Here is a 23,528-nt window from a genome sequence, read left to right on the forward strand (position 1 = left end):
GCATGTAGAGAGACACGGATTCCTAGAAGAGGAGAGACACACACTATCTAGCATGGCAAAATATTTCTTGCCATAGCAAAAGCAGTTCTGGCCCAGAAACCCTCCTCTTCTACCCCCTCAATACAAGCAGCAAAAATTGCAGGCAACGTTTTCCACAATTTCTGAGAACATATGGAAATGTGGCTGAAGGGCGGGGGTCGGGTGGGGTCGGGAGGAAAGGGGACCGAATAGGGGACTGGAAAATGCAGCCTGTTGTGCCGAAAGACAAGTTACAATGCACCTGATAAATAAAACAAGCTGCACCACATACAGAAAAGATGAGAGCGGCCCACCTGTGTCTGTTGAGGGATATTTACAAAGCTTGGATCCCGTGGTCCAACACTGACGAATCGGTTTGCGGGGGAGGTGCTGGGTGTCGAGTAGGCTGTGAAGGGAAGGGACACATGCGTTCAGGAAGCAGCACGAGATTGCACACACAAACAACACCAAAACACACAGTCTCTGAGCCTACGCAGCTGATTAACAAGGAAATGTGCAAACACTGTAGCTAGCAAAGGGATCTGGCTAGCAAGGGCATTTTAGACAGTCAAAAAGGGAAGGGGTGTTGGCTTTCAAAGTCTGGGAATCAAATGATGTCAAATTGGTGCTCAGACAAGCTCTTTTCTCCTTATATCATACAAATTAGAACATGCAGGACATTTGCAAAGTATAATTTCTGAGTTAAACACGAGCTCTTGGGTCAGAAAGAGATATCCTAGTTTGTAAAGCATAGGGGAAAGAAATTAGGTAGAAAGGGGAGTAAAGCAGTTCATTTACAACCATGCTTTTCACACTATTACACTGCAAAAAATCATGAAACGTTCCTGTGCCTCTATCACTAAATATCGAAGAGGAGTCTTTACAGAAGGAATTAAAGGGCTCTCTAGAGAGGAAGTGGAAAACCATTGAGAACAATCTGTCTTTATAGGCCCGGGAGAGTGTCTAGAATCTTTATGATGCACAAAATGTGCTTAAAACATTAACATTTGTAGCCTTCCCATCCTAGAACCTTTGCTTTCAGGCACAAACTTCAAGACCCCTTAAAAACCAAGGTATTACACTGGAATTTCAGATATCATACTTCAGGTTTCTATCATTTTTACATCTCACAGAAATTTTATTGTTGTAGCTTTAAATTTATATTTAGGAGCTTCACTCTACTTTAGTGTGAAAAATACCGGTGGCTTTGGTGTTTCATTGGCTCATACATCCAAATGTACATTTTGGTTTTTTTGGTGTCCTACAATTCACTTCTTTACCACAAACTCCAAGGATTTATTCACTCTTTGTACTAAAATTTTTAGACAGGCTCTTGCTTAATTTCAAATTTCTTAAAAACACTTGTAAAATGCCTCTAAGTTTTTCGGACTAACTCTAGACACATGTGACCTAAAAGATGAAAAGGATTTGCCACTTTAACAACACAGGTAATTGAGGGACTGATAGAAAATTCCTTTCCCAGATTTGTTTTTCCCTATTGACATCACCAGCTTCTCTTACTTTTTCTGTTTTCCTGAAAACTGCTCAGACTTCTTATTTCCCTTATGAAACACATCTATAGACAAATTTCTACCAGTGTGGCCCCAGGCCTGTTGGTCACCTTAGGGAAGAGCAACGTCACCTGCTCAGATCTGTGACTATCACGTGGTATGGCTGTGTTAAACCAGCACAGAACAGAGGATGAACATGAAGATCCTCGGACGTCTATTTTTCAAAAATGTTTGTTGTTGTAGTATTGGTTTTAGAAAGATTTGTCCAGTAACCGCTTCATATAAAACCATCTAAAAGTATGATGTGTTGTAGTGTCCAGCAATATGAACTACTTATTTCCTCCCTGGCCCATCCTATGTCAGACTAACTTGAAGAGATCTGAGAAATACTTCTGCATTTAGCCATTCTGTGTGTGCCTCTCACTCAATGGTATGGAGGAATTTTATTTATTTTTATTAGTTTCAGGTATGCAAAGCAACGTAATAGTTAGACATTTACGCCCCTCACAAAGTGATATGCCCCCACCCCATCTACTATCCCTCTGACATCGTTTATACCTGTCACAATGGAAATATAATTTTTCAAAATCTCAGTAAAATACTCTTTACTAATTGCTTCATTCAGTCTATTGCTTTGATAGGCTTGAAACAACTTTAATAAGTCTCAACAGAAAGTTTTATATTGAAAATGATAGTCTATAAATACCTGGTAGTGAATTTACTTTTTCCTAGGACACATGTGAAAGAGATAAGCAGGAAGCTAGTAGATGAAATAACCTATTACCTGTTAGTGGTTAGAGGGGAAAAAATGTGCTTTCACATGTGAACAGGTAGGCAAGTTAAGAAGGAACAAAAAGGCGTCAAGAGATACTAAGGTACTAAGACTAAGTGGTTGATGGCAGAAGCTGAAATGTGAGTCCTGGTTTGATGGTCCTAGTAGAGCTGTGCGTACAAGCCTGCTCTGGTCATTGCAGACAAGTAGCAGGATTTCCTATGACATTTTACCACACTGTTTGCTTTTTTTCTGCGGCCATTTTACCCACAAAAGCAATATCACCATGGGCCATTTTCTTAACATCATGGAAGAACATTCCTATGAGAAGCTTCCACTAGTTTACTTGCACTAATCAGAAATAAGCATGCTGATTGATCTTAGAATGCATGTATTTGTATTTTTATTTTTTTGTGTGAAGATAGTTCTCCATTGACCACTAGTAAGTTTACTAAATCTGGAAAGGTTTGTATTACAACCCATGCTCTATTTTTGTCTGACATAAATGTTGGCATTTAAAAGAAGGTTTAGCATACAATAATTTTAGCTATTCAAAATTACTATAAAGCTAAAAATTGGATATTTCCCCTTCTTTAAGCATAAGACAAACCTTTCAGTCTTGGCTTCAAAACATCCCAGAGGGCATTTAATGTGCTCGGAGGCTACTAAATCTGCTCCAAAATTTATTCTGGTTTTTAAATGATGAGAGAGGCAGTAGTGTGTTTGCATTAAAAAAAAAAAAAAGGATATTACAACTACACAAATCTGTGAACCCCAGAGTACCCAAGTCATCAAATGGAACAAATGGTGCCCAGGGAAGTTTATTCTATAGAAAGCTAGTTTCTGGAAAAAATCAAGGACACAGGAAAAACAAGGGAAGGAAGAAAGAAATTTTGAGTCATCTTCCATTATTGCAACTACAATAGACAGAGCGCGTTCATCTATACAGGATGTGGTTCCAAAAATGATATGACATAAGTTGAATTTGATTTTCCCAAAGAAACAGTGGAATAAGAGAGTTATACTGTTGAATAAAAACTTCAATTGAAGTTTTTATTAAACTTCACATTTTTATTAAAACAACCACATATACCATAGTGAATCAATTATACATGCATAGTTAAGAGCTTGCAACATGAATATAAAATCAAGTAAAGGGGGCAATGTGGTAATTAATTGCATACAACTGTGTTTACTATGCTATTATAGCACATTCACATCTTTCCTAATTATAATTCTTGCCTTATTTATAACGGCAATAATCACATGCTGCAGGAAGGGCTTCAGGAAATCATGAATTCCAGAAAATAATTTTCTGGGAAGATTATTGTAGGGATTTTTCAGGATTCTGGAGGGAAGATTCAGGGGCATTTGATGATTTCCTGATAAAGTCAACAGGGAAATCAATTTGCGTATATAATCTCATCACAGAAATCCTTGTGGCAAGTGTGACTTTTAAAAATCAAATTATTGACTATTTGGCTGCTTCTGAAACAAAGTGTTGCTTTTTTTTCAGCAGCCATTTTACCTACATGACCAATATCGCCATGGACCATTTTTCTTACATTATAGAAGAACACTCCAATGAGAAGCTTCCACCAGCTTTTATTTGCACTAATTGGGTCATATTTTCCCTCTTTCTAATGTATTTCTTTACATAATCCAAGAGTCTTAGTTTGGCTTTAACCACAATGGTAAGTTTCAAAGTCCCAAACCAGAATTTGGTCCATGTGCAGAAAACCCCATTCTTTCCTGTGTTAAGTGTTACCCACTTATCATATGCATTACCAATTCAATAATCCTTCACTTAGGCAGTGTAAGTTCTGGTCAGCATGATCAGTTGGGGGAATGGTTCAAGAACAGTTCTTTTTTTCTAAGCAGTAGTTTTACAGGGCCTCTAAGGGTGCTAGAATCTAATCTGTCTCTAGTGGGATTGTAGGGTGGGCATGGAGAGTGGAAGAAATCACCTACAGTGTTTCCCCGAAAATAAGACGAGGTCTTAAACCGCATTTCCCCAAAAATAAGACCGGGTCTTATATTAATTTTTGCTCCAAAAGACACATTAGGGTGTATTTTCAGGGAATGTCTTATTTTTTCATGTATAACGATGTACATTTATTCAAATACAGTCATGTCATCTTCTGGAACATCGTCATAACATACTAAATGCATCCATCTGGCTGAGATCTTAACTGGGGCTTATTTTTGGGGTAGTCTTATTTTCAGGGAATCATGGTATTAACACTGCTCTTAACAACCATAAAGGTGTTCCCAGGGAACGCTTAGCCTCTGTGTCCTCAGAAGTGGATGTAACTGACTGCCTGCAAGCCAAACAGAATTGCAGCTTTTGTTGTTCCCAGGGTGTTGGGTTATGTTTTGTTTTTCCTTTTTTGGCTAAGAAGGAACTAGGGATGTGTCTGGATAAAAGAATCGTGATATTTCCACATGAATCAGTTGTGAGTCCGTAATACCTAGCCTTCACCCAACAATCATAACTGATTATAGTGTTAAGAAAGTAGTCAAACTGTTTTGAATAAAGATGCTTTGAATTTTCCTGTTTTGGGGAAAACATGACTGAAGAAAAAGTTATTAAGAGGTTAAAATATCTGTACCAATGTCAGTCGATGTTTCTTTAAGATAAAAACCATATCAATAAAATCACTCAAATCTGACAAAGTAGAAAACGTGAGTCTGCATCACTTTTTTGATAGTAGGCAGACAGATTCAAGGTCTAGTTCAAATTAAACAACCACTGAAACATATGTATTCACTTGAAGGCAGAAAAGGGCAAAAATTTATAGAGGTTTCTGTGTAGAGCGTGAGTGTGAAAGGAGAGCTGCCCCGTGGACGAAGCATCTTCCAGTACCCACAGGACGCGCCTACTGGAGGCTGAGTGGCCAGTTCACCTGGGAGGGGTGCTAAACTGCCTGAGAGGAGCTGAGTGATGGCAGCTCCTCCGCAGCGACTAGCAGGGAAATGGCTCAGTGAGGCATCTCAGCAGAGATGAAAATTGAGAAGGCCTGGTGAACTTTGGGGTTCTGAATTTACTTCCAGACACAGAAGCAATGAAGTCCCCTAAACCCTGGCAGTCTGGTCTACAGACTGACATGAAGTTTGAAGAGAAGATTTATGTTCTGTTTTATCAGAGACTCCAACTATATGAAAGGAATGAATATCCTTTTCACCATCCCCTTAAACTCCACCAAGTCTAACCTCTGGAGGAAATCAAAGAGAAATATTTTAATACATTCACATTAATTCATCTCTCTCTCTCTCTCTCTCTCTCTCTCTCTCTGTCTCTCACTGTCTCTCACTGTCTCTGCCTCTCTGTCTGTCTGTCTGTCTGTCTGTCTGTCTGTCTCTCTCTCTCTCTCACACACACACACACACACACACACACACACACACACACACACAGTCTGGGCCAGGGTCTCTAGTGAGCATTGTGGAAGATACAAAGATGAGTAAGACACACTGTTTTCCTCAAAATGTTAGTCTAATGGGGAAGAGATGAGGACAGAAAAAGCTTTACAGAGGAGATGGAGATGGTTTTTGAGACAGGCTGTAAAAGATGTGTTGGTTGACAAGTTCAGATAGATTAGGGGTCACAAGCAAAGGAACAGAGAGGTAGGAATTGGAGGCATCAATTGCAGAGGGAAGGGAGAAAAGATGAGACATTGCAGACTACATTTTGCCACACAGTAAGGGAAGATAACAATTTAAGGATCAGAGACCTGAATGTTTGAAAATGGAGGGGAAAAAGTCTATTGAATTTCCTTTTCTTTTAAGAGGAAGAAATAACATGAAACAAACAAACGCGCCAAATTTTCATTCTAAACACTCTAAAGGCAACTAGACATCCTGAACACTCTAAAACCTTTCCTTCATATCTCAGATATCAATATGCACTTCACAGGTTCCCTTGTTTTCAGAAATTCACACATATTCGCATGTGGGGAATTTCCCTCTGAAAAGAAGTAGTCAAAAATTTAATTTCATTCAAATAGACTTACTGTGATTCCACTACCTGTCCAGGAATGTGCTAGTTATTGGACATAAGTAATCAAAACAAGTTTAGGAATGCAGACTTGAACAGATCCCTGTGTATTCAAATCGCAATTTTATTAAGTGTTTACCAGCGACACTTGACAGTAAAGGAAAAATGCATGAGGAAGCATTCAGTTGCAATCTGAAACAGTGAGATGACTAAATACCTAATGGAAATAGTTTCTAGAATCTTTTCTTAACTGTACTATCACGTTTTTGATTTTTTTAAAAAGCTTTGTGAGAAATCTTTCATTTCTAAAAATAAAGCAGAAACTATTAAAAAATAGATTGGTTAATTTCTAAATGAAACCCACTATAGGTGAACTCATTTAGGAATTTGAACAGCACTATTTCTTGCAAGGTCACAAAAGAAATGATCGAGGATACTGGAGTGTTTTTCCTTCAAAGAAATCTATCGGTATCGACAAGTTCACAGGGCCTGAGTTGGCATTATTAATATCATTATATAGCCAAGGAAACATGGATAGTCTTTGCTTACACATGATCCAGTATTCAGAGAGTTAGAAATTCCCACATGATCGAATGGATATTACAATGTTCACCCAGATGTTTAAAATCTAGGAGATAACCACTCTGCATTTCCATTATTTTGATCACATCTGCGCAGTCAGTTACTTCATTCTATTATCTCTGCAAATCTTTTGTCTCTACAAACAAGTTAGCAACAAAAAAAGACACAGCCCTCAGGGCATGAAATAAAAGCCTACTTATCACTAGTAAATTATTACAGAACAACATACCCACAAGCTTTCTTCCTGCAAAGCTAATGAATTCTAACTTTAATATATTAGCATTACTTAACATGTATGGCAACAATTTGCATGACATGTCTAATGTGCCAATAATTCATAAAAATTCATGAAAATAATCAATTTAGTCAGATGGCCTTGCTCTGCTGGTATTTGTACTTATATTAAGGATCCTCATATGGAGGTAAGGGTTCAAGCAACATCATGATTTGGGGTAAAATGTGCAGAAAGGAAGGTATAAGACAAGTCATGTATGCACACAGAGACAAAAGATCAGGGCAACCTGTAAACTGGTTCTTTTTCATAATATTTTTAAAAGATAAGGACACAGCCTTACTTCAGCTCATTTAAATTTATTTCTGATGGCTAATCCAAACCCTATAACTGTCATTTATTTGTCTGTGTATGCTGTGTGTGGTTCAACTGATAGACTATTTTATTGATCAGAAGCAACAACGTATATAGGTGGGCACAGGTGAAAGTTACATTAAATAGCTACACACAAAAAAAACCCTGGATTCAGCTATGGTTTCCTCACAAAAGAAATTAAGATCAACATATTGGATCATTCCCTCCTGAAAGGCTTCTGCAGCCTCTCAAAAGGCAGTGTAACTCTGGAAACCTACTTCTGGGAATTTGTCCTCAACAAATCCACAGAAGTACAGATGAAATTTATGCTTCAAGATGTTCATTACTGCATTACTTACAAGAACAATAGATTAGAACCAAGTTATAAGTTAATGCTTTATCCATATGTTGGAATATTTTGTAGCCTTTAAAAACATTAAAAAATAATAATGACATCATCACGTTTATAAAATGAAATAAATGAAATCAGATTACAAAACTCTATACACGTATATACATACATATGTGCACACACATCTATCCTGATTAATTATGTTTAAAATATGCACAAAAGATGACGGGAAATATGCACAGAAAATGATTATCTCTGAAGAGTGACTTTTATGGGTGATTTTTAAATATTTTCCAGTACTTTTTAGTCTTAATTATAATAAACATAAACGGAACCTGAAAACCCCAAATAATACTTTTATTTTTGCAGTGGTGCAATGTACACAATACATTTTAGAACCAGAATATTCTGGATTGAATCTCTTACTAGAAATGTGATCTTGGCAAGCCAGTTAACCTCTTCGAGCCTCTCTATATAAAGAGTCCAGCATAATAAATATTATTTACTCCAATACTTCTAGCCCTTTAACTAACGCTTCACCTCTCTGTGAGTCTAATGGGCTCTCCATAGGAGCAATCCAGAGAGTAATCCCTAAGGAGAAGCTTAGCCAAGAAGATGGGAAATCCCCAGAATTCCCCTGTACTTTATATTAAAACAACTGAAGACAAATGCTAAAATCATCCAATCAGGGACTACTGATACCAAAATCTGATCAAGGTTATTACACCCCGAGATATCTATCTTCCAACAAAAAATAATACTCAAACCTATCAAAGGTTAATGTTATGATCAGACTCATAAGTAATTTGTAATGGTGTAAATTGCTTTCTAAAAAGAAATTTGGTAATGTGTATCAAAAGGAATATTTATACTGTTTGTACTAGTAATTCCAATTCTAGAAATCTCTCCTAATAAACTTATTGAAGTTGCGGACAGGAGTATATAGTCAATGATATGTTGGAACATATTCCATATGTTGGGACAATAGTTAATGTCCCATAGTAGGCAAAGAAGTAAAAAGTATTTAAAATCACATTTCCTAACTTTTTTCTGAAATAAGAAAAGGTATAAAAATACTAATTAAGAAAATAGTATACAGTTGTCAACAGTAATTGAAAAATACATGTTAAAAAATTTAAAAAAGAAAATAGTATACAAAATAGGTCACCATCATCTTATACACGTGTGTGTATATACATACACAAATACACACGTAAATATGCACTAAAAAAATGGGGGAAAATCAGACCAAAAAGCTGTTGGTACTTGATCATAAGAAAATATAGCTTTCTTTTTTATACTTTTCTGTATTTTTTAAGTTTTCTACACTGCCATAAGATACTTCTATAAAGAAAATCTTAATACTCATCTGTCATCCAAAAATGTATAAAACTGAGACAAAAACAAGACTTGAATGGGTTATGATATCCTAATAAATGTAATCATTCATTGTCTGTTCTTTTGTCACTCTTTTACAATGTTCATCTCTCACTCTTTTTCATCCTGCTCTTGTTCTTCTATTTTTCATCTAATTCAATGATACCAGGAGTTGTTAGTCTTTGAACATATATATATTCTTTTTAGAGTGTCTTAGGATTTTCAGAGGAAAAGTATGTGATATTATATCTTGAAACATAGTATGTGTCCTGGTAGCATAGAAAGCACTAGGCTTTGGAATCCAACAGACCTGGGTTTGAATCCTGGTTTAGTCTCAGTTTCCTCTTTTTTTAAAAGAGGGCAAAGAATTCCAATTTTGCAGATTTATAATAACAATCAAATGCAACGAAAGGAATGCATATGAAAATATCTATCAAAGTGCCTGATTTTTAATAAATAATTCTTTTTCTTGTGTAAATTTAAACATTAAAAATTTGGATTGTATAGAAAGTAGAAATACTCCGCAAAAAGTGTTTATAAAAAAATTATGATTTTCCTCCTCTAAGTCAGTGGTCTTGAAAAAAATATTATGATTTAAGATAGTATGTGGACATTTGTAATGTATTCAATGAGCTTCTAAAGCAGAACTTGTGACCAAATAATAGCTACTGAGAATGACCATGCTAACCTTTACTAAATTCCAGGTTATCTTTGAGGGAAAACGAATATTTATTATACTTCACTAGAAACAGCACACATTTTTGCTATCACACCCAAAGTGCAGGTTAGTATAATTACAAGTTAGATGTACAAAAATTGCCAATGATTTTATGGAATTTTTATGGACCTTTCCCCACCATATGTGAGCTTTGGTCACTATAGTGATTGAGGTATGAAGAAGATCATTAGACAAATATTTAAAAAAATAAAGACATCATCATATTTGGTATACTAAGGGGATTTAAAACTCAGTAATATCTTTCACTCTCAGTGGATAAGGTACCAGAGGTATCTCCCAACAAACCAGTTTTTGTCTTTCAACACACAATGAGGTGTGTATATATATCTCCCATTCTATGGTAGTATTCTATACACATTTCTTAGCACTCTTCTTTTGCTGACTTAATATAACACAAAGATTATTCCATGAATTCATATAGACCTGTTTCTTTATTTTTAAAAGGTTCCTAATGTGTATCATAGTGGTGGATATTTAGGTATTACCAACCTTTTACTATAATCAATGTTGCAATGAATACTTGAGGTACATCTTTGGTTACATGTCCAACTACATGCATGGCCATATATATATATATATATATATGTATATGAAAAACTAAATTGTCCTCTGAAGAGGCTGAACCAACTTATAGTCCAATAACCCAAGCTCTGGAGAGCCCTGGAGGATACAGGAAATCTGCCTTTATCAACATCTCCTATTTATCGCCTTTTTGCTGTGACTGTTTTACCTCCCCACAAATCTCCTGCTCTTTCCCTGTCCCTGATAATAAGAGTTACTCTCAGCTACAGAATCAAATTCATACTAGAGTATACGTGGCCACCAACATCTTCCTCTATTTTTTTCCATAGAGTTTTCACTGCTAACATATGGAGGCTTTGGGCTAAAGCTAAGATACTCATGGGATGCTATGGCCAAAAGTATGAAATACAGATTCAAGGTGGCTGAGTGTGAATCATGACGCTACACCTGCCTGAGTGATCTTGAGAAAAATGACCTCTCTCTGCCTGGTCTTTTCTCAATTAGGGTATTTACTTTTTAAAGTATTTCATGGGATTATTGCGAGGATTAAAACAAACTACATACAAAAACATCTTTTATAAAGTGCCTAACATATAGTAAAAGCTCAGTGATTTGCTGTTGTTACGAATTTCAGACATGAGCAGGCAGCTGGGGCTCCCAGGTAACCAGAAGTTGTGTCACATTGGTTTGTAATTGGTTTAGTTACAGAATGAGGTAGTAGAAAGAGCATAGGAAGGTCTATGTTAGAGTCCCGACTAAGCTACCAGGAAGTGCAGTCTTGGGAAAGTAACCTCCACTTTCTAATCTGTTTCCTTGTCTATAAAATCCTGACCTCACAGGAGTCTTAGGAAACCGAAACGAGAGAATGTATGTATGTAAAGAGTTTTGCTAACAAAAAGTATGGAACATATGTTAATTATTATACTAGAAAATTTCCATCCCAGTCATAGATTATTGTTATATTCATGATTAACAGGTTCATATTCATTCACATAATGAATATATACAACATTCATCAGTGATATAAAAATAAACAAAAAAGGAAACTTGTTATTACATGCTTCTATTTTAATCAAATTCTAGTTTCAAAATTCAAAAGTTCATGGCTAAGAAGGCATGGACAAAGATGTTTATGAATTTTTATGCATTTTTAAACTGAGTTTTTGTGTTCCTAATCAATTTAAAACAGGAAAATATGCATGCTTTATCTTCCATCATAATTCAAAAGTGTTTTTTCTTTCCATTATAATTCTAGGCTATGATGCCAATCTTTAATTTCTTTTTTGGAAAAGTCCATTTTTACAGTGTGATCTTGGTGCCAAAGTATTATGTAAAAATTGGGTCTTACAATACAATTAAGAAAAAGAACAGCGCATTTTGAATGCTCCTACCCCAAATAGACGAAGAAATAATAAGAGAATTCTCCTTTTCTTGAGATGTTGTCCTGAGGACTCTTACATGTTTGAAAAGGAGTCCCTTCCCAATTAATGAGATAATGCATGTGGATAAAGTCAGTAAAGTGTAAAGAGCTGCAACAGTAAAGTGCAAAGAGCTGCAACTATAATTAGTCTCCCCAGTAAGAAACCTAATAGGCACCTCAAACGTGGACAAACCAAACTTCTGATCCCCATCGCTCACCCAGAACTGCGCTTCCTGCAGTTTTCCCATTTCTGTTCATGGCACCTCCATCCTTCCAGGTGCTCAGATCAAAAATCTAGTAGTTCTTGCTGATTTCTCTAGGTGTTTTGTTTTTGTTTCTCAGCCCACATCTAGTGTGTCAGTAAATCCTATCAGCTTTACCATTCAAATATTTCTCACCCCCCTACTCACGTGGGTGCAGGTCATGAGCAAACCTTGCCTGCATTATTGCAATAGTATGACACCTCCTCCTGGTTTAGTTTTCTCCATTGTACTTACTGGCCCCTAACTTACTCATTTACTTACAATCATTGTTTGTCCCCTCCCTCAAGAATGTAAGCTCCACAGGAAAGACTGTCTATTTTGTTCACTTGTGCATTCCTTGTGCCTGGAATAGTGGCTGGCATGTAGAAGACACTATTTATATTTACTGATTAAAAACAACAACAGCAACGGCCTCTTAACTGGTCTCCCTGTTTCAGTTCTTGGCCCCTGCAATTTATTTTCAACAAAGCATTCAAAGTGTGTCTGTTAAAACCTAGGTAGAAAAAAAACAAAACAAAAACCTAGGTAGTATCACCCCTCTGCTCCCTATCTCACTAAGAACAAATGCCAAAGTCCTTCCAATGGCCTGTAAGAATCTACATTATTTGCCCTCCAAGCTTCCAAACTCATCCACTTTACCTCTCTGACCTCACCTCCTCTTACTTTCATTCTCTTCTCGCCACATAGACCTCTGGCCTCTTCCTCAAAACATGCCAGGCTTTACCGGCTGTTCCTTCTGCTTGGAAAGCTCTTTCCCCTACAGTCTCATGGCTCACCCTCTCACTTCTGTTCAGGTCTTTGTTCACATTTCCCCTTCTTAGACAGGCTTTTTTCCAACCACCCTAATTGTAGTTGTACCCTATCCCCACTATTCTCTACCCCTCTGCTTCACTTTCCTGTGTAGGATTCACATACCACCATCTTACATCATTCCTATCTAGTATACTTACATTTTGTTCATTGTCTTTCTTTCCTCTCTAAAATAAAAGCTTCATAAGATCAGGAATTTTTAACTCTTTCACTTCCTGCTGAATCTTAGCGCCTCGAACACTGCTTGGCACATAGTTGTTGGCCAATAACTATTTATTGAATGAATGAAAGAAGTGACATTCTCTTACTGGGTACCTAAACCCACAAAGGTAGTTTATCAGTGGGAATAGACCACGTCCGTTGTGAATGACTCTTGCAGGTTATTCCTTCTATTGGTCATGGTACCCTGAAGAGACCTGGCGTAGTATACCAACCTTTCTCCAAACAAATCAGCAACATAAAAGCTCTCCTTGAGAGAGAGCAGGACTGTTATCTCCACCTTTACTCCTCTGTTTTTTTTAGGGCATTGGTAAGAATTTTTTCCCCATTAAAATGTATTTTTTCATAGGCAATTTCCCCCCCCCAAATCTGCCCTACCCCTGTCTTTCTGGCCACGGCTGCAAAGTTGAGTATTGGTGCCAGAAGCAACTGATTAGTTTAAAAATACACTCTGCTTTAGGCTGCAATCCATTTGTATTTCATTATGAGAGGATATTAAAATGACGCCTTGGACTTTTAACTGTCTACAGCACAGCACGTCTGTCACCCGAGTTCATTCTGACAATCTGCCCGGGAGAGAGGGCAGAGCACTTAGTGTTATTCCCATTAACAGACAAGGGAGTTAAGGCCCAGAAAAGTTGCTAATACAGCAGACCCTGGGCATGATTTCCTATTTTTATTTTTAAACTCTTTTTATGTGAAAATCAATTTCGGACATACTGTTGGGATGTTGAACATCTGTACTTAATACCCTGTCATGATGTTTCTTCTTGCTCAAGTTGAGCTCTCATAAACTGAGAAAGATAAGCAGGATCCAACCATCCTGTAGTTTTAATTTCTAAGAAAGCACATAATTTATAAAACTGTATTTTTATCCATTGGTAATGCAATTTTAGACATACCGCCAGCCTCCAAGCTGGTTTCTGAAGAAGCCCTACCTTCTCTCTCAGACTGAAGACACCAGAATGTTACCCCTACGAAAGGGCTTAGCAGTCACCCCTTCCAAAAGAAATCTTTCCCTCAAGCCCTATACCTGGGCCAAACTCCCTCCCAAGTCCTCTTATGGCAGCCACGCAGGTCTTTGTCCCCGCGTTGGTCATGTAAACTACCCATTTCCCAGCTGTCTCTCTCACTAAAGCCCCAATTCCCTTAGCCTGGGATTAATCAGCTCTGTATCCTAAGCACTTAACACAGCCCTTGGAGCATGACAAGTGCTCAATATATGAAGGCTGAATAAATGAATGAAGAGAGGTAATCCTCAAAGTTGCCTGTTAAGGGAGGAGGTAGGGGCTACGTCACCCCGGCTATTTGTTCCCTTCGACACACTCATGGCCCCTCTCCACGCCCTCACTTATTTTAGAGATTGGAAGTAGAAACTAGATGTAACTCGTCCCACCCCTTCCTCACCTCTTTCTCTTAGAGAGACACAGAGCCATCTGGACCTGCATGCCATCAGCTCTACATGGGAGGGCAGACTCCTGCGGTGGCCCAGCACTGCCAGCGACTAGGTAGATTTGTCTGTGTAATTCGGGGTTTCAGTATTAGGAAGCACATTTGCCTGTAGTTATAAACTAAATTCTCTGCTAGTAGAGGTTATAGTCTCATCTTCTGTCTGATTTTTTTCTTGTATTTTATCAATTGGTTCAGAAATCAGGGCATGGAAGAGGATATTTTGTGGGGGTCTTTAAATCTCTTTGCAATGTGGACCAGTGGGCTTGGAGATTTTTAATTTGAGAGGCCTCTCCTATGCTATAAATGACAGATTCCCAGACTATCACTATCTTATTAATAAAGGACAAGATGGTAAGACGATATGCTGCTGTGAAACAACATATTACTGTGAATTCAGCAAACCCTAGAAACACCCAGAAACTAAGGGATAAAACTCATGATGATAAAAACCTTTCTATGCCATCAGCAGAATATTTTGTTTTGTCTACGTTCCTAGTATCCTAAGATTTAAAAAGTATCAAATTACCTATATCAAACTTTGGGCCTCTCTCTCTCGATATTCTGCGTTTCCTGAAAATCTTTAGACACTGTTCTAATAAATATGCAACCATATGAGTTGGATCTGCCAAGACCCCCTCCATACTTCTTCCCATAATGTTGAAAGAATGTTTGCGGCTGGGCACAAGAGGATGATAGGTATCTTCTTATACAAGGCATTTGATTCAATCCATGGAGTGGAGTCTGGAAGTATGGACTCAAAGGCATCAACCTGATTAAGGTGCTGAGTAGCTTCTACACGTCTTAAAAAACATATCTCATCATTCCCTAGCATGGAGCCTTCCACTAGGTAAAAGTTTTGGCAGATAGTAAAGTGCTCCAATTTATTTGGTGGTGGTGCTTATCATGGCTGATTTCACACAACCCTGCCAGGTAGGTATTATTACCCACATTTTACAGATGAGAAAACTGTGATTCAAGGAGAAACTAATGATTTGAAAGGTGAGGATTTGAGCCCCTATCCTTTGGACTTCAATAACTGCACATGGTATTTCCAACTCTTGCATAGTGACTCAGAAAAGCCCCATCCCCATTACTAGAAAACACACGATGAATGCATAAAATACTGAATTGGTAGTGGAGGTGAGGATATGCTTACATAGAATAGGTAGAATATTACTACAAGGATTTCAAAGAACTGTGTCATTGTCTTGTACAGATAGGGAGAAGATGAACAGAAAAGTAGTAGAGAGAGGCATGTACAGGGGGCAATAAGCATGTGGCTGCCAGTCTGTAAGCCAATATCCCCAGTGACTAGATTTTTAATAGAGTGTGGGGATGGTTATTTCTCTGACTTGTTTGAAGAAGTTACATGAATACACAATTAAGCAGGACACACCTATTAGCTTCTGCTTCACAGAAGCTTCTTTTCTAAGCTGACCTTCCAAGATCTGTAGACCAAGCCTTGCTTCCTATGTCATTGGACACTCAAGTTTTCTCCTTTGTTGAAAAGTATTGAACCACCTCTTCCCAAGAAAAGTTAAGTCTCCCCAAAATTGTTCCTGGACCCTCAGTCTTTTTGCTATAAAATCAGATTCCATGCACGACGCCACTCACTTCTGCATGTACTATCAAAATGAATAAATACCAGAGAACCCAAAGCTCACCCTAAGACACATGTCCATAAAGGACTCTAGATATTTTGGATTCAGTGTCCCCAGAATTAAATCCAATGAACACAGTGTCAACAGAGGCTCATTTTTCCTCTTTGGCCCTTTCCTTCCTGCACTCAATACCGTTATGTCCCCAACACCAAAAGTAATAAACCTGAGAGGCCTGAAATCATCCTCCACTGTACTCATCTAACTGGCTCTCTATTCCCAAAGCTTATGTCTACAAAACACCACTTCTCGAGCTTCCCTCCATTCAACTTCTACAATTGCTGCTCAAGTTCTTGATCTTACATTTCTTTCCTGGTCTACTCTAATCTTTCCCTCAGTAGATTCCTTGCATGCAGTCTCACTTCCTTTGAAGACCTCCTTAAAGACCTTCTCTCCTTAGGATCACTTTCACAGTTCTTATCCTTTCCTACACTCTGATCCCTCTGTAAAGCTTTAGGAAGGTGCTTATCACCACATCCTTTGGTGTGTGGTTAGCTAGTCCACCCTTCACCTGGGACTCTGCCTCGAGCCATCATGCTTTTTGTCATTGTTCCAGGTACTAACAAAAACCAATTTTGTGTGTTCGAGCTGTTTCTATCCCCCTGTCATCTCTAAAATATCAGTAAATATCAGGAAATCTGTTCTCCCTCTAATTCATCAAATAATGAGTCCCATCATCCAAAAAAGGTTCTGAAGTCCGATATTGTCTGATCACATATTCCCAGACCATTCAGAGAAGAGCCAAGCATTCTCTTCTCTTTCCATCCAATTCTACCTTTTATCTACTCCCCCTGCCAAGCCTAGCCATACAACTGCCATGGCTACTAACTCTTCAGATCACCTCTGCCCGACTCTTGGTGAATGTTCAATGCACACATCTTTGAATTGTTATATTGAGCTAAACTTTTTTTTTTTCTAATTGATGTAGCAGGTGTATAACCTTTATACTCATCAAGCGCATTTCTCTTGGACTATAAGTTATTGGAAGGCGGGGCTCTACAGAAGCATGAAGAACTTTTTGCTAGTAAAAATTCATACAAATAGATGCTATTTGATGATCATAAGGGCAGCATTCAAAGCCACTCAAATAATATGCAAAACGTAATAGTTTATAACTAGATTTCAGTCCTGGCCATATAGTTACAGCATTTTATATACCCAAACACTCAGTCATTTCCACATCTGGTGTAGTTAGTAGTGCCTTAGGGAGGGGCTCAGTTGGATCTGGTCGTGGCTCTGCAAACTCATGCTGCCACCATCACGGGATCCGTGCCTATCACTAAAGCCTGTGCCGTGAGGGACCAAGCTTGGGTGTGGGTTCAAGTGCCTAGAGCTGCATCAGTGACCGGCGCCTGGTCTCAGCCATACTTACTTGGTGAGGTGGGGGAGGCTGCACCTCCTTCTGTTGAAGTGGTCGGAGGCTTTGTGTCTGGCACCGGCAGAGGCACAGGCCTGGCCATCGGTGGTGGCGGTGGCGGTGGCAACATGGGGGTGGGAAGGAATGGGTTGTGCACTTTGCCTTGGCTACTCCCATTGGGCTGCAAGAGGGGAACAAAACAACATGCACACGAAAAAGAAGAAACAGACGTGAACCATTAGCTTCTTCTGAACACAAAAGATTCCTTAGGTACCTTTTATGCAAATCACTAAGTATTCTAGCTGTTAGAATTCTTCCATTAGAGCATATGGATGAAGAATCGCTGGGTTGTTTTTAAAGCATTCCACAAAATACAATCTTAGGCACACATGCGCAAGGCATCCTAAGCTTCTTTTGAATTACATTGACCTCCTTGGCATCTGGTTGTGCAAAAAACATTTCTAGCTTTTGCTCGAAATGTTTCAACTCTGTATTAACTGCTACCTTCATCAATCTCATGGTTACTACGTATTTATTTAATATTAGGTTGGTGCAAAAGTAATTCAGGTTTTTGCAATTATTTTTAACCTTTTAAACAGCAGTTACTTTTGCACCAACCTAATATATGTGCTTTATAGACTGCACAATTATTCCATCATGCCTATTTATATAGATATAATGAAGTTTCCTAAATATGCATTTGAGATAAAACATATTTTATTTTCACTCCTCAAAGTTGCTATTATATAACATTTAATAAATATGTTAAGTGAACATAAAAAATTTCTTACACATATTGTATAACACCAGACACAGAAACTTTAGAATTCAGCTGTCAAAATTCTGCTAAGAAAAAATATCACTTCTAATTTTGATTTAAATTATATAAGCATATGCCATAAGAATCATATTTATTTGGCTGCCTGATGTTAAAACAACCGAATAATAGCTCTTTGACAAAAGAAAGTTTCCCTCTGAAGAAAGCAATAAAATCCATTTTATTTTCAAGTTTTTCAAAATGGTCCCATGAAAAGAACTGACTTAAACCCTGTAAAATTGTGATCAAAATGCAAAATTGGGCATTTGACAGTTATAGAGGATGGTGTCAAGACTTAAAAAAAAAATTAGAAATTTAAAAGTCACATGCTTGATCTTGATCCTGGTGACCACTTCAGCTTTTTCATGGTTTCCCAAGTGGCCTGACGCCAGACTCCACTGACACTATTCAACCAACAATAACAGCTCCTATTTAGGCTATAGTCCCAAATCAAACTTCAGTTGAAGGAGATGCTGTTATCCCAGGCTTTTAAGTTTAAGTTTAATAATTCTGCAGAGGCAGTCTCACTTCCTCATCAACATTCACTTATATATTTAGTGTTGTTCCTCAAAGACTATCTCGTCTGACCATCAGAATGTGGTGCTTTCTTGCCAACAAACTTGCCTGTGTGTTATTTCTGAGTGGGCTAAAAGTCCATAAGTGAACTCTTTAGAATAAGCCAAGCAAATGAATACACAAGCAAAAAAGAAAAAAGGCACCATATTGATTTGTTGTCTAGACAGAAATGTATCTGCTAACACATCACCAGACATTAGTCAAAGCTGCCTGTTCTGTCTCAGATATGCAGAATCAGGTATTTCTGCAAGGGAAGAAAAGCAGAGATAGGGCCGTGTGATGTGAGATTCTAAATGAGGTGATAATAATTATAGCTAACCTGTGGCTTCACGTGCAGTTATTAGGGGAAAAGGAAAATCATGTTTGGCTTTCTGCTGGTCACTATTTGTTAGTCATCATTACTGTTATCGGCCTTGGGATACAGCTCTCCATTGTAAACATTTAGTTCTGTATTGAAATAAAATTTGTGATTTTTAAAAATTACTTTAACATTTGGAATATTATTTCAAATAGAGATGGTTTGGTTTATTTGAGAAAAAAATAAAAACTTTCATTTGAAACTATTGCATACTGTTCAGCTTTATACAAAGATAAGTGGGAAAGATAGCTACTTGCAGAAACAACAAACCATAATAAACTGTACTTCTAACATCTTGAGTTCAAGTACTGGTCAACTTGATCTAAAGTGTTAGGAGACTGTATTTTTTAAAAATATCAGCTTAGTTGATCTGAAACATCTGTGGCCCCTCGTTCCCCTACCTCTCCCTCGTACCTCAAATCATTCTTTAAAATTATTTTGGTCTTTCTATTTGGTTAACTGTGTGAGCCCTAGGGTTAGTATGCATGAGGTGGAATTATCAGCCCACAGACCTTAGAAGGTTACATAGGTCACCCTTGAGATGATTTATATCCATAAACTTGACAGTTGCGAACATAACACAAACACTGGTTTTAAACCCTAGCCAATCACTCTGAGAGTAAGTTAACTTTCCCACAATCTAGAATAAATATGACATTTGCGGGCAGTCAGTCAGCACAACATTAGAGCACAATGTCACATGGTCATAAGGTTTCCCCTTGTTATTTTTACATTCAGTTAATATTTCTAAAGAAATTGGGAAAAAAAAAGAGGTTTCCTTACATTGAGGAACCCCACCTGTCCAGCCTGCTGACCAGCATCAGGGCAGACAAGTTGGACAAACTCTTTCAGCGTCTCCTGAGGGTGATAGCGGATGGCTGGGTGTGAGAAGTAAGGCCCAGGCTGCTGGATAATGGGTGACGTCGGAAAATGAAGAGTCGATGGGGTTGCGTGTGGACTTGCTGTAGGAAAAGAAAACATCAGAGTTATGAAGAGAAAAAGGTGCTTTGCCACAGCTTGTAAACCTGATTCAACTTCCTTTTTTTTTAAAAAAAAAAAAAGAAATTTCTTCTCCTGACCCAGTTCATAGTATTGCTCATGTAACTGAATTGAACAGTGGATAGGTCTGATAGATTTTCTTCTTTAAGGCTCTAAGACAAACATGGAGGTTAGATTAGGGTAGAATTGCAAGCTGTCTTTCTATTTTCAGTGGACATGAGTTATAAAGGCATTAATAATCCTTGGTGAAGCTGAAGATTATTCATTACCTTAAGAGCCTTTTTAATGAAGCAAGCAATAAAAAATGTATTTGGTAGATTAGACCTGATTTAACTGACATTACATATGACAAATTCTAGTTTGCACATATGGGTCCCCTTTCATGCTGAGCTATCCATAGACAATAATTCATTGTTACAGCTCTTATACCCCTTTCAAGGAAATTTCTAGGGACTAATTCAGGATGAAATTTTTTTGAAGTATGTAGTAAATGATCACATAATGAACCTGTGCAATTTGGGTGCGTCACTTTACATGGAAGGTTTATGTCGCCCTTTTTTGCCATTTCAAAGCCAAACTCAGAAATGCATACATGTTTTACAGTAGGGGAACTCACAGGCTGAGTAGGCAGTGACCCCTGCTAAACTGTTGGCCCTCTGCTCATAAAAGCTGATAAAAGACTCCGACAACTATTACTCCCTTATATTTGAACCCTGCCCAATTTCATTGGTACGAGAAGCTTACATTAGATTAAAAAACCTATGTGAGATGCTGAATAATTTTCCTGAGACACTTCTGCCCTTGAGTTGGAAGGGTGATTTATAAAACCTGCTGCAGGATAAGAGCTACACATGGGAAAGACTGAAGATACTCAAGCCGAGTAACGCAAGATAGCAGCTCTCACTTCTCAATGAGGCCCAGAGACGCAGCTCCCAAATAAAAGCAGATGAGAGAGTATTTATCTTTCCTTACTTTTTGCGGTTAAAATCGTTACACTCAAGGAGCCCCTGCAAAGAGAAAACAGAGGAATACCCACATTTTTGGAGAATAAGATTTTCCTAATACCGAGAGTGACTCATAAAACTGAAGAGAAACATGAGCAAGACAGGGCACACCTTGTACCACTATCCCAGTGGCCTGGCTGAGGACTTAAGAGGCATCCATTTTGATCCTGGCTGTGGGTTCTCTGTGCTTTACTGCGATGTCTGTAGAACTAGGGCACTTTCTGACTAATAACTGGAATGGCTAGGACTTGGAGGTTCAGAATGGCATCTGTCGTTTTTTAAAGAGTGGAAATGGTGGTTTGGAATAGAAGTAACAGTCCAGTCCATGCCTCGCAGATGCCCTGATGAGAGCCTTTTATCCATGCAACCTGTAACCTATCCAGCAAACATTCAAAGGCTTCTACTTCGGGCTTCGGGTACAACATTGAGGCAACACAGACAAAGTTCTGTCTTCAATCATACGATGGAGGGCATCTTGAACATAATCTGTACAAACCAGAATTCTTGTCACTTTCCACCCCTCATACTTGCTTTTCTCTCAGTCTTCTCCATTTTAGTAAAATAGTTCTTCCATCCATTTAATAATTCAATGCCGTAGCCCCAGAACAGTTTCTGGCACTCAATAAATATTTGTTGAAGTTATAATGAGTGACTGAACTAATGAGTGGTATAGGAATGAACAAAATCACCATGCAAATAAATATAGACTTAAAACTTTTCCTTTTTTGCCACCTGCCAAAGAGCCAGGGAGCTTGTAGAAAAACTGGTCAAACTTACGCCTTCATACATAAACGATAAATCTTGGGATCCATTATTGCCTCTGAGTTAAAACCCACAAGCTAAAAAGTTAATTGGCCCTGGTCATCTCTTACTCTGCCAATTGCGCTATTGTCTTTAAAGAACCAAAGAGATTTTTTTCTCATCTTATGTGGTATGTTCTTCACTGCTGGTAGCAAAAAACTTTGACCCAGTGCCCTACATTTGATGGAATAGTTTTTAGTTAGGGATGGAATGTGGAATTTTCCAACTGAGGCTGGGAATACACAGAGCATAACAAAATGATACATTCAACTTTTGCAGCTTGTCAACCTCCAAAGGTGGCAACCCCACTGTCAAGAGTCCCTGGGAAGCAGACCTCAAGTGGCAAGGCTGCAGGTGCTCGATAAAGTGATGAATGATTGTTAGATTATGAGTGGTGGTGGCCAACAGAGAATGCTGCCTAAGGGAAAAAATTCACTTGAGCAAAGATCGCGCAGATTAGAGTTAAAGAAGCTTAATAGAGGAAACAATTCAGTGGGATCTTGGAATCCCTCCCTTAATTGTAAATAAATATCCTTGCCCTCTTTTGGTTGTTGTTGTTGCTATTAAATATGTAAAAGAAGATCATTAACAACTTAAATTTAGACTTAGTTTCTTTGTTACATTTTACTAAAAACAATTTATTCATCTCCTCCTTGTGGCATAGAGTTTATTTGAACACAAACCTGAGAATACATGGAACTAATTCTACAACGACTGATTTATAAGGATCAATTAATTCTTAATTAATACCAGGAAATAATTTAGACTGTAATTCCAATTAGACAGTCGCCAAGTCTGCATTTCAAAGGGTTCTCCTTTACAACCCCTACTTTCTTATGCCTGGACTTTCTGGTTCAGCCATTAGTTGACGGTAGAACTGGATATAAATCATTCAAAATTCTGAGCTTTAATTTCTTCCAACAGAAAATAGTTGTGTGATAGACATTGCAAAGTTCTGTTCAAGATTTTGAAATATATGCTATTTTTCTGGATACCCTGCAAGTAACAGCCTTTTACTGAACAATGAGAGCCATCAGGTTCCTCTATTGTTCTAAAGCTCAGACTTAAGATTTCAGCAATGTCAAAATTTGGTTTTTCTTCTTTCGTATTTCTTGTTTTCCCCCTTTTCTCTTGGATTCGACATTTTTAGGATGCCTAAGTTTTTGTCTTAGCAGTCTCAAATCATTTTAGAAAATGTCGATGGGGCTAAATGAATCAAGCAATCAATCATTCAATCAGTAAGATTCATTAAATGTTATTCTGAGACTGTCAGAGCAGACCCTATAAAAGAGAAACTACATTATGAATCTGGCTTGGTGCTAATGCAAGGCACAAAGA

General features: G+C 37.9%; 1 protein-coding gene across 13 annotated transcripts in view; it reads right to left on the reverse strand.

Moving 5' to 3' along the window:
• Positions 1-23,528, reverse strand: part of NFIA (nuclear factor I A) — a gene marked incomplete at its 3' end in the record, with an annotated part of 555,825 nt that overhangs the window by 32,206 nt on the left and 500,091 nt on the right. For 6 of the 13 annotated variants that reach the window (XM_081056515.1, XM_081056507.1, XM_081056517.1 and 3 more), the window contains 3 exons: positions 20,170-20,348; positions 17,651-17,816; positions 333-424 (listed from right to left, as the gene is read on the reverse strand). In XM_081056515.1, coding sequence (XP_080912641.1) covers positions 333-424; positions 17,651-17,816; positions 20,170-20,348 — 437 coding nt within the window. Of the gene's footprint in view, positions 1-269; positions 425-17,650; positions 17,817-20,169; positions 20,349-23,528 lie in introns of those variants that run through there. The other 7 variants (XM_081056518.1, XM_081056513.1, XM_081056508.1 and 4 more) reach the window with 4 other exon arrangements.

The sequence above is a fragment of the Rhinolophus hipposideros genome, assembly GCF_964194185.1.
Source record: "Rhinolophus hipposideros genome assembly, chromosome: 8".
In the NCBI taxonomy this organism is placed as follows: Eukaryota; Metazoa; Chordata; class Mammalia; order Chiroptera; family Rhinolophidae; genus Rhinolophus; species Rhinolophus hipposideros.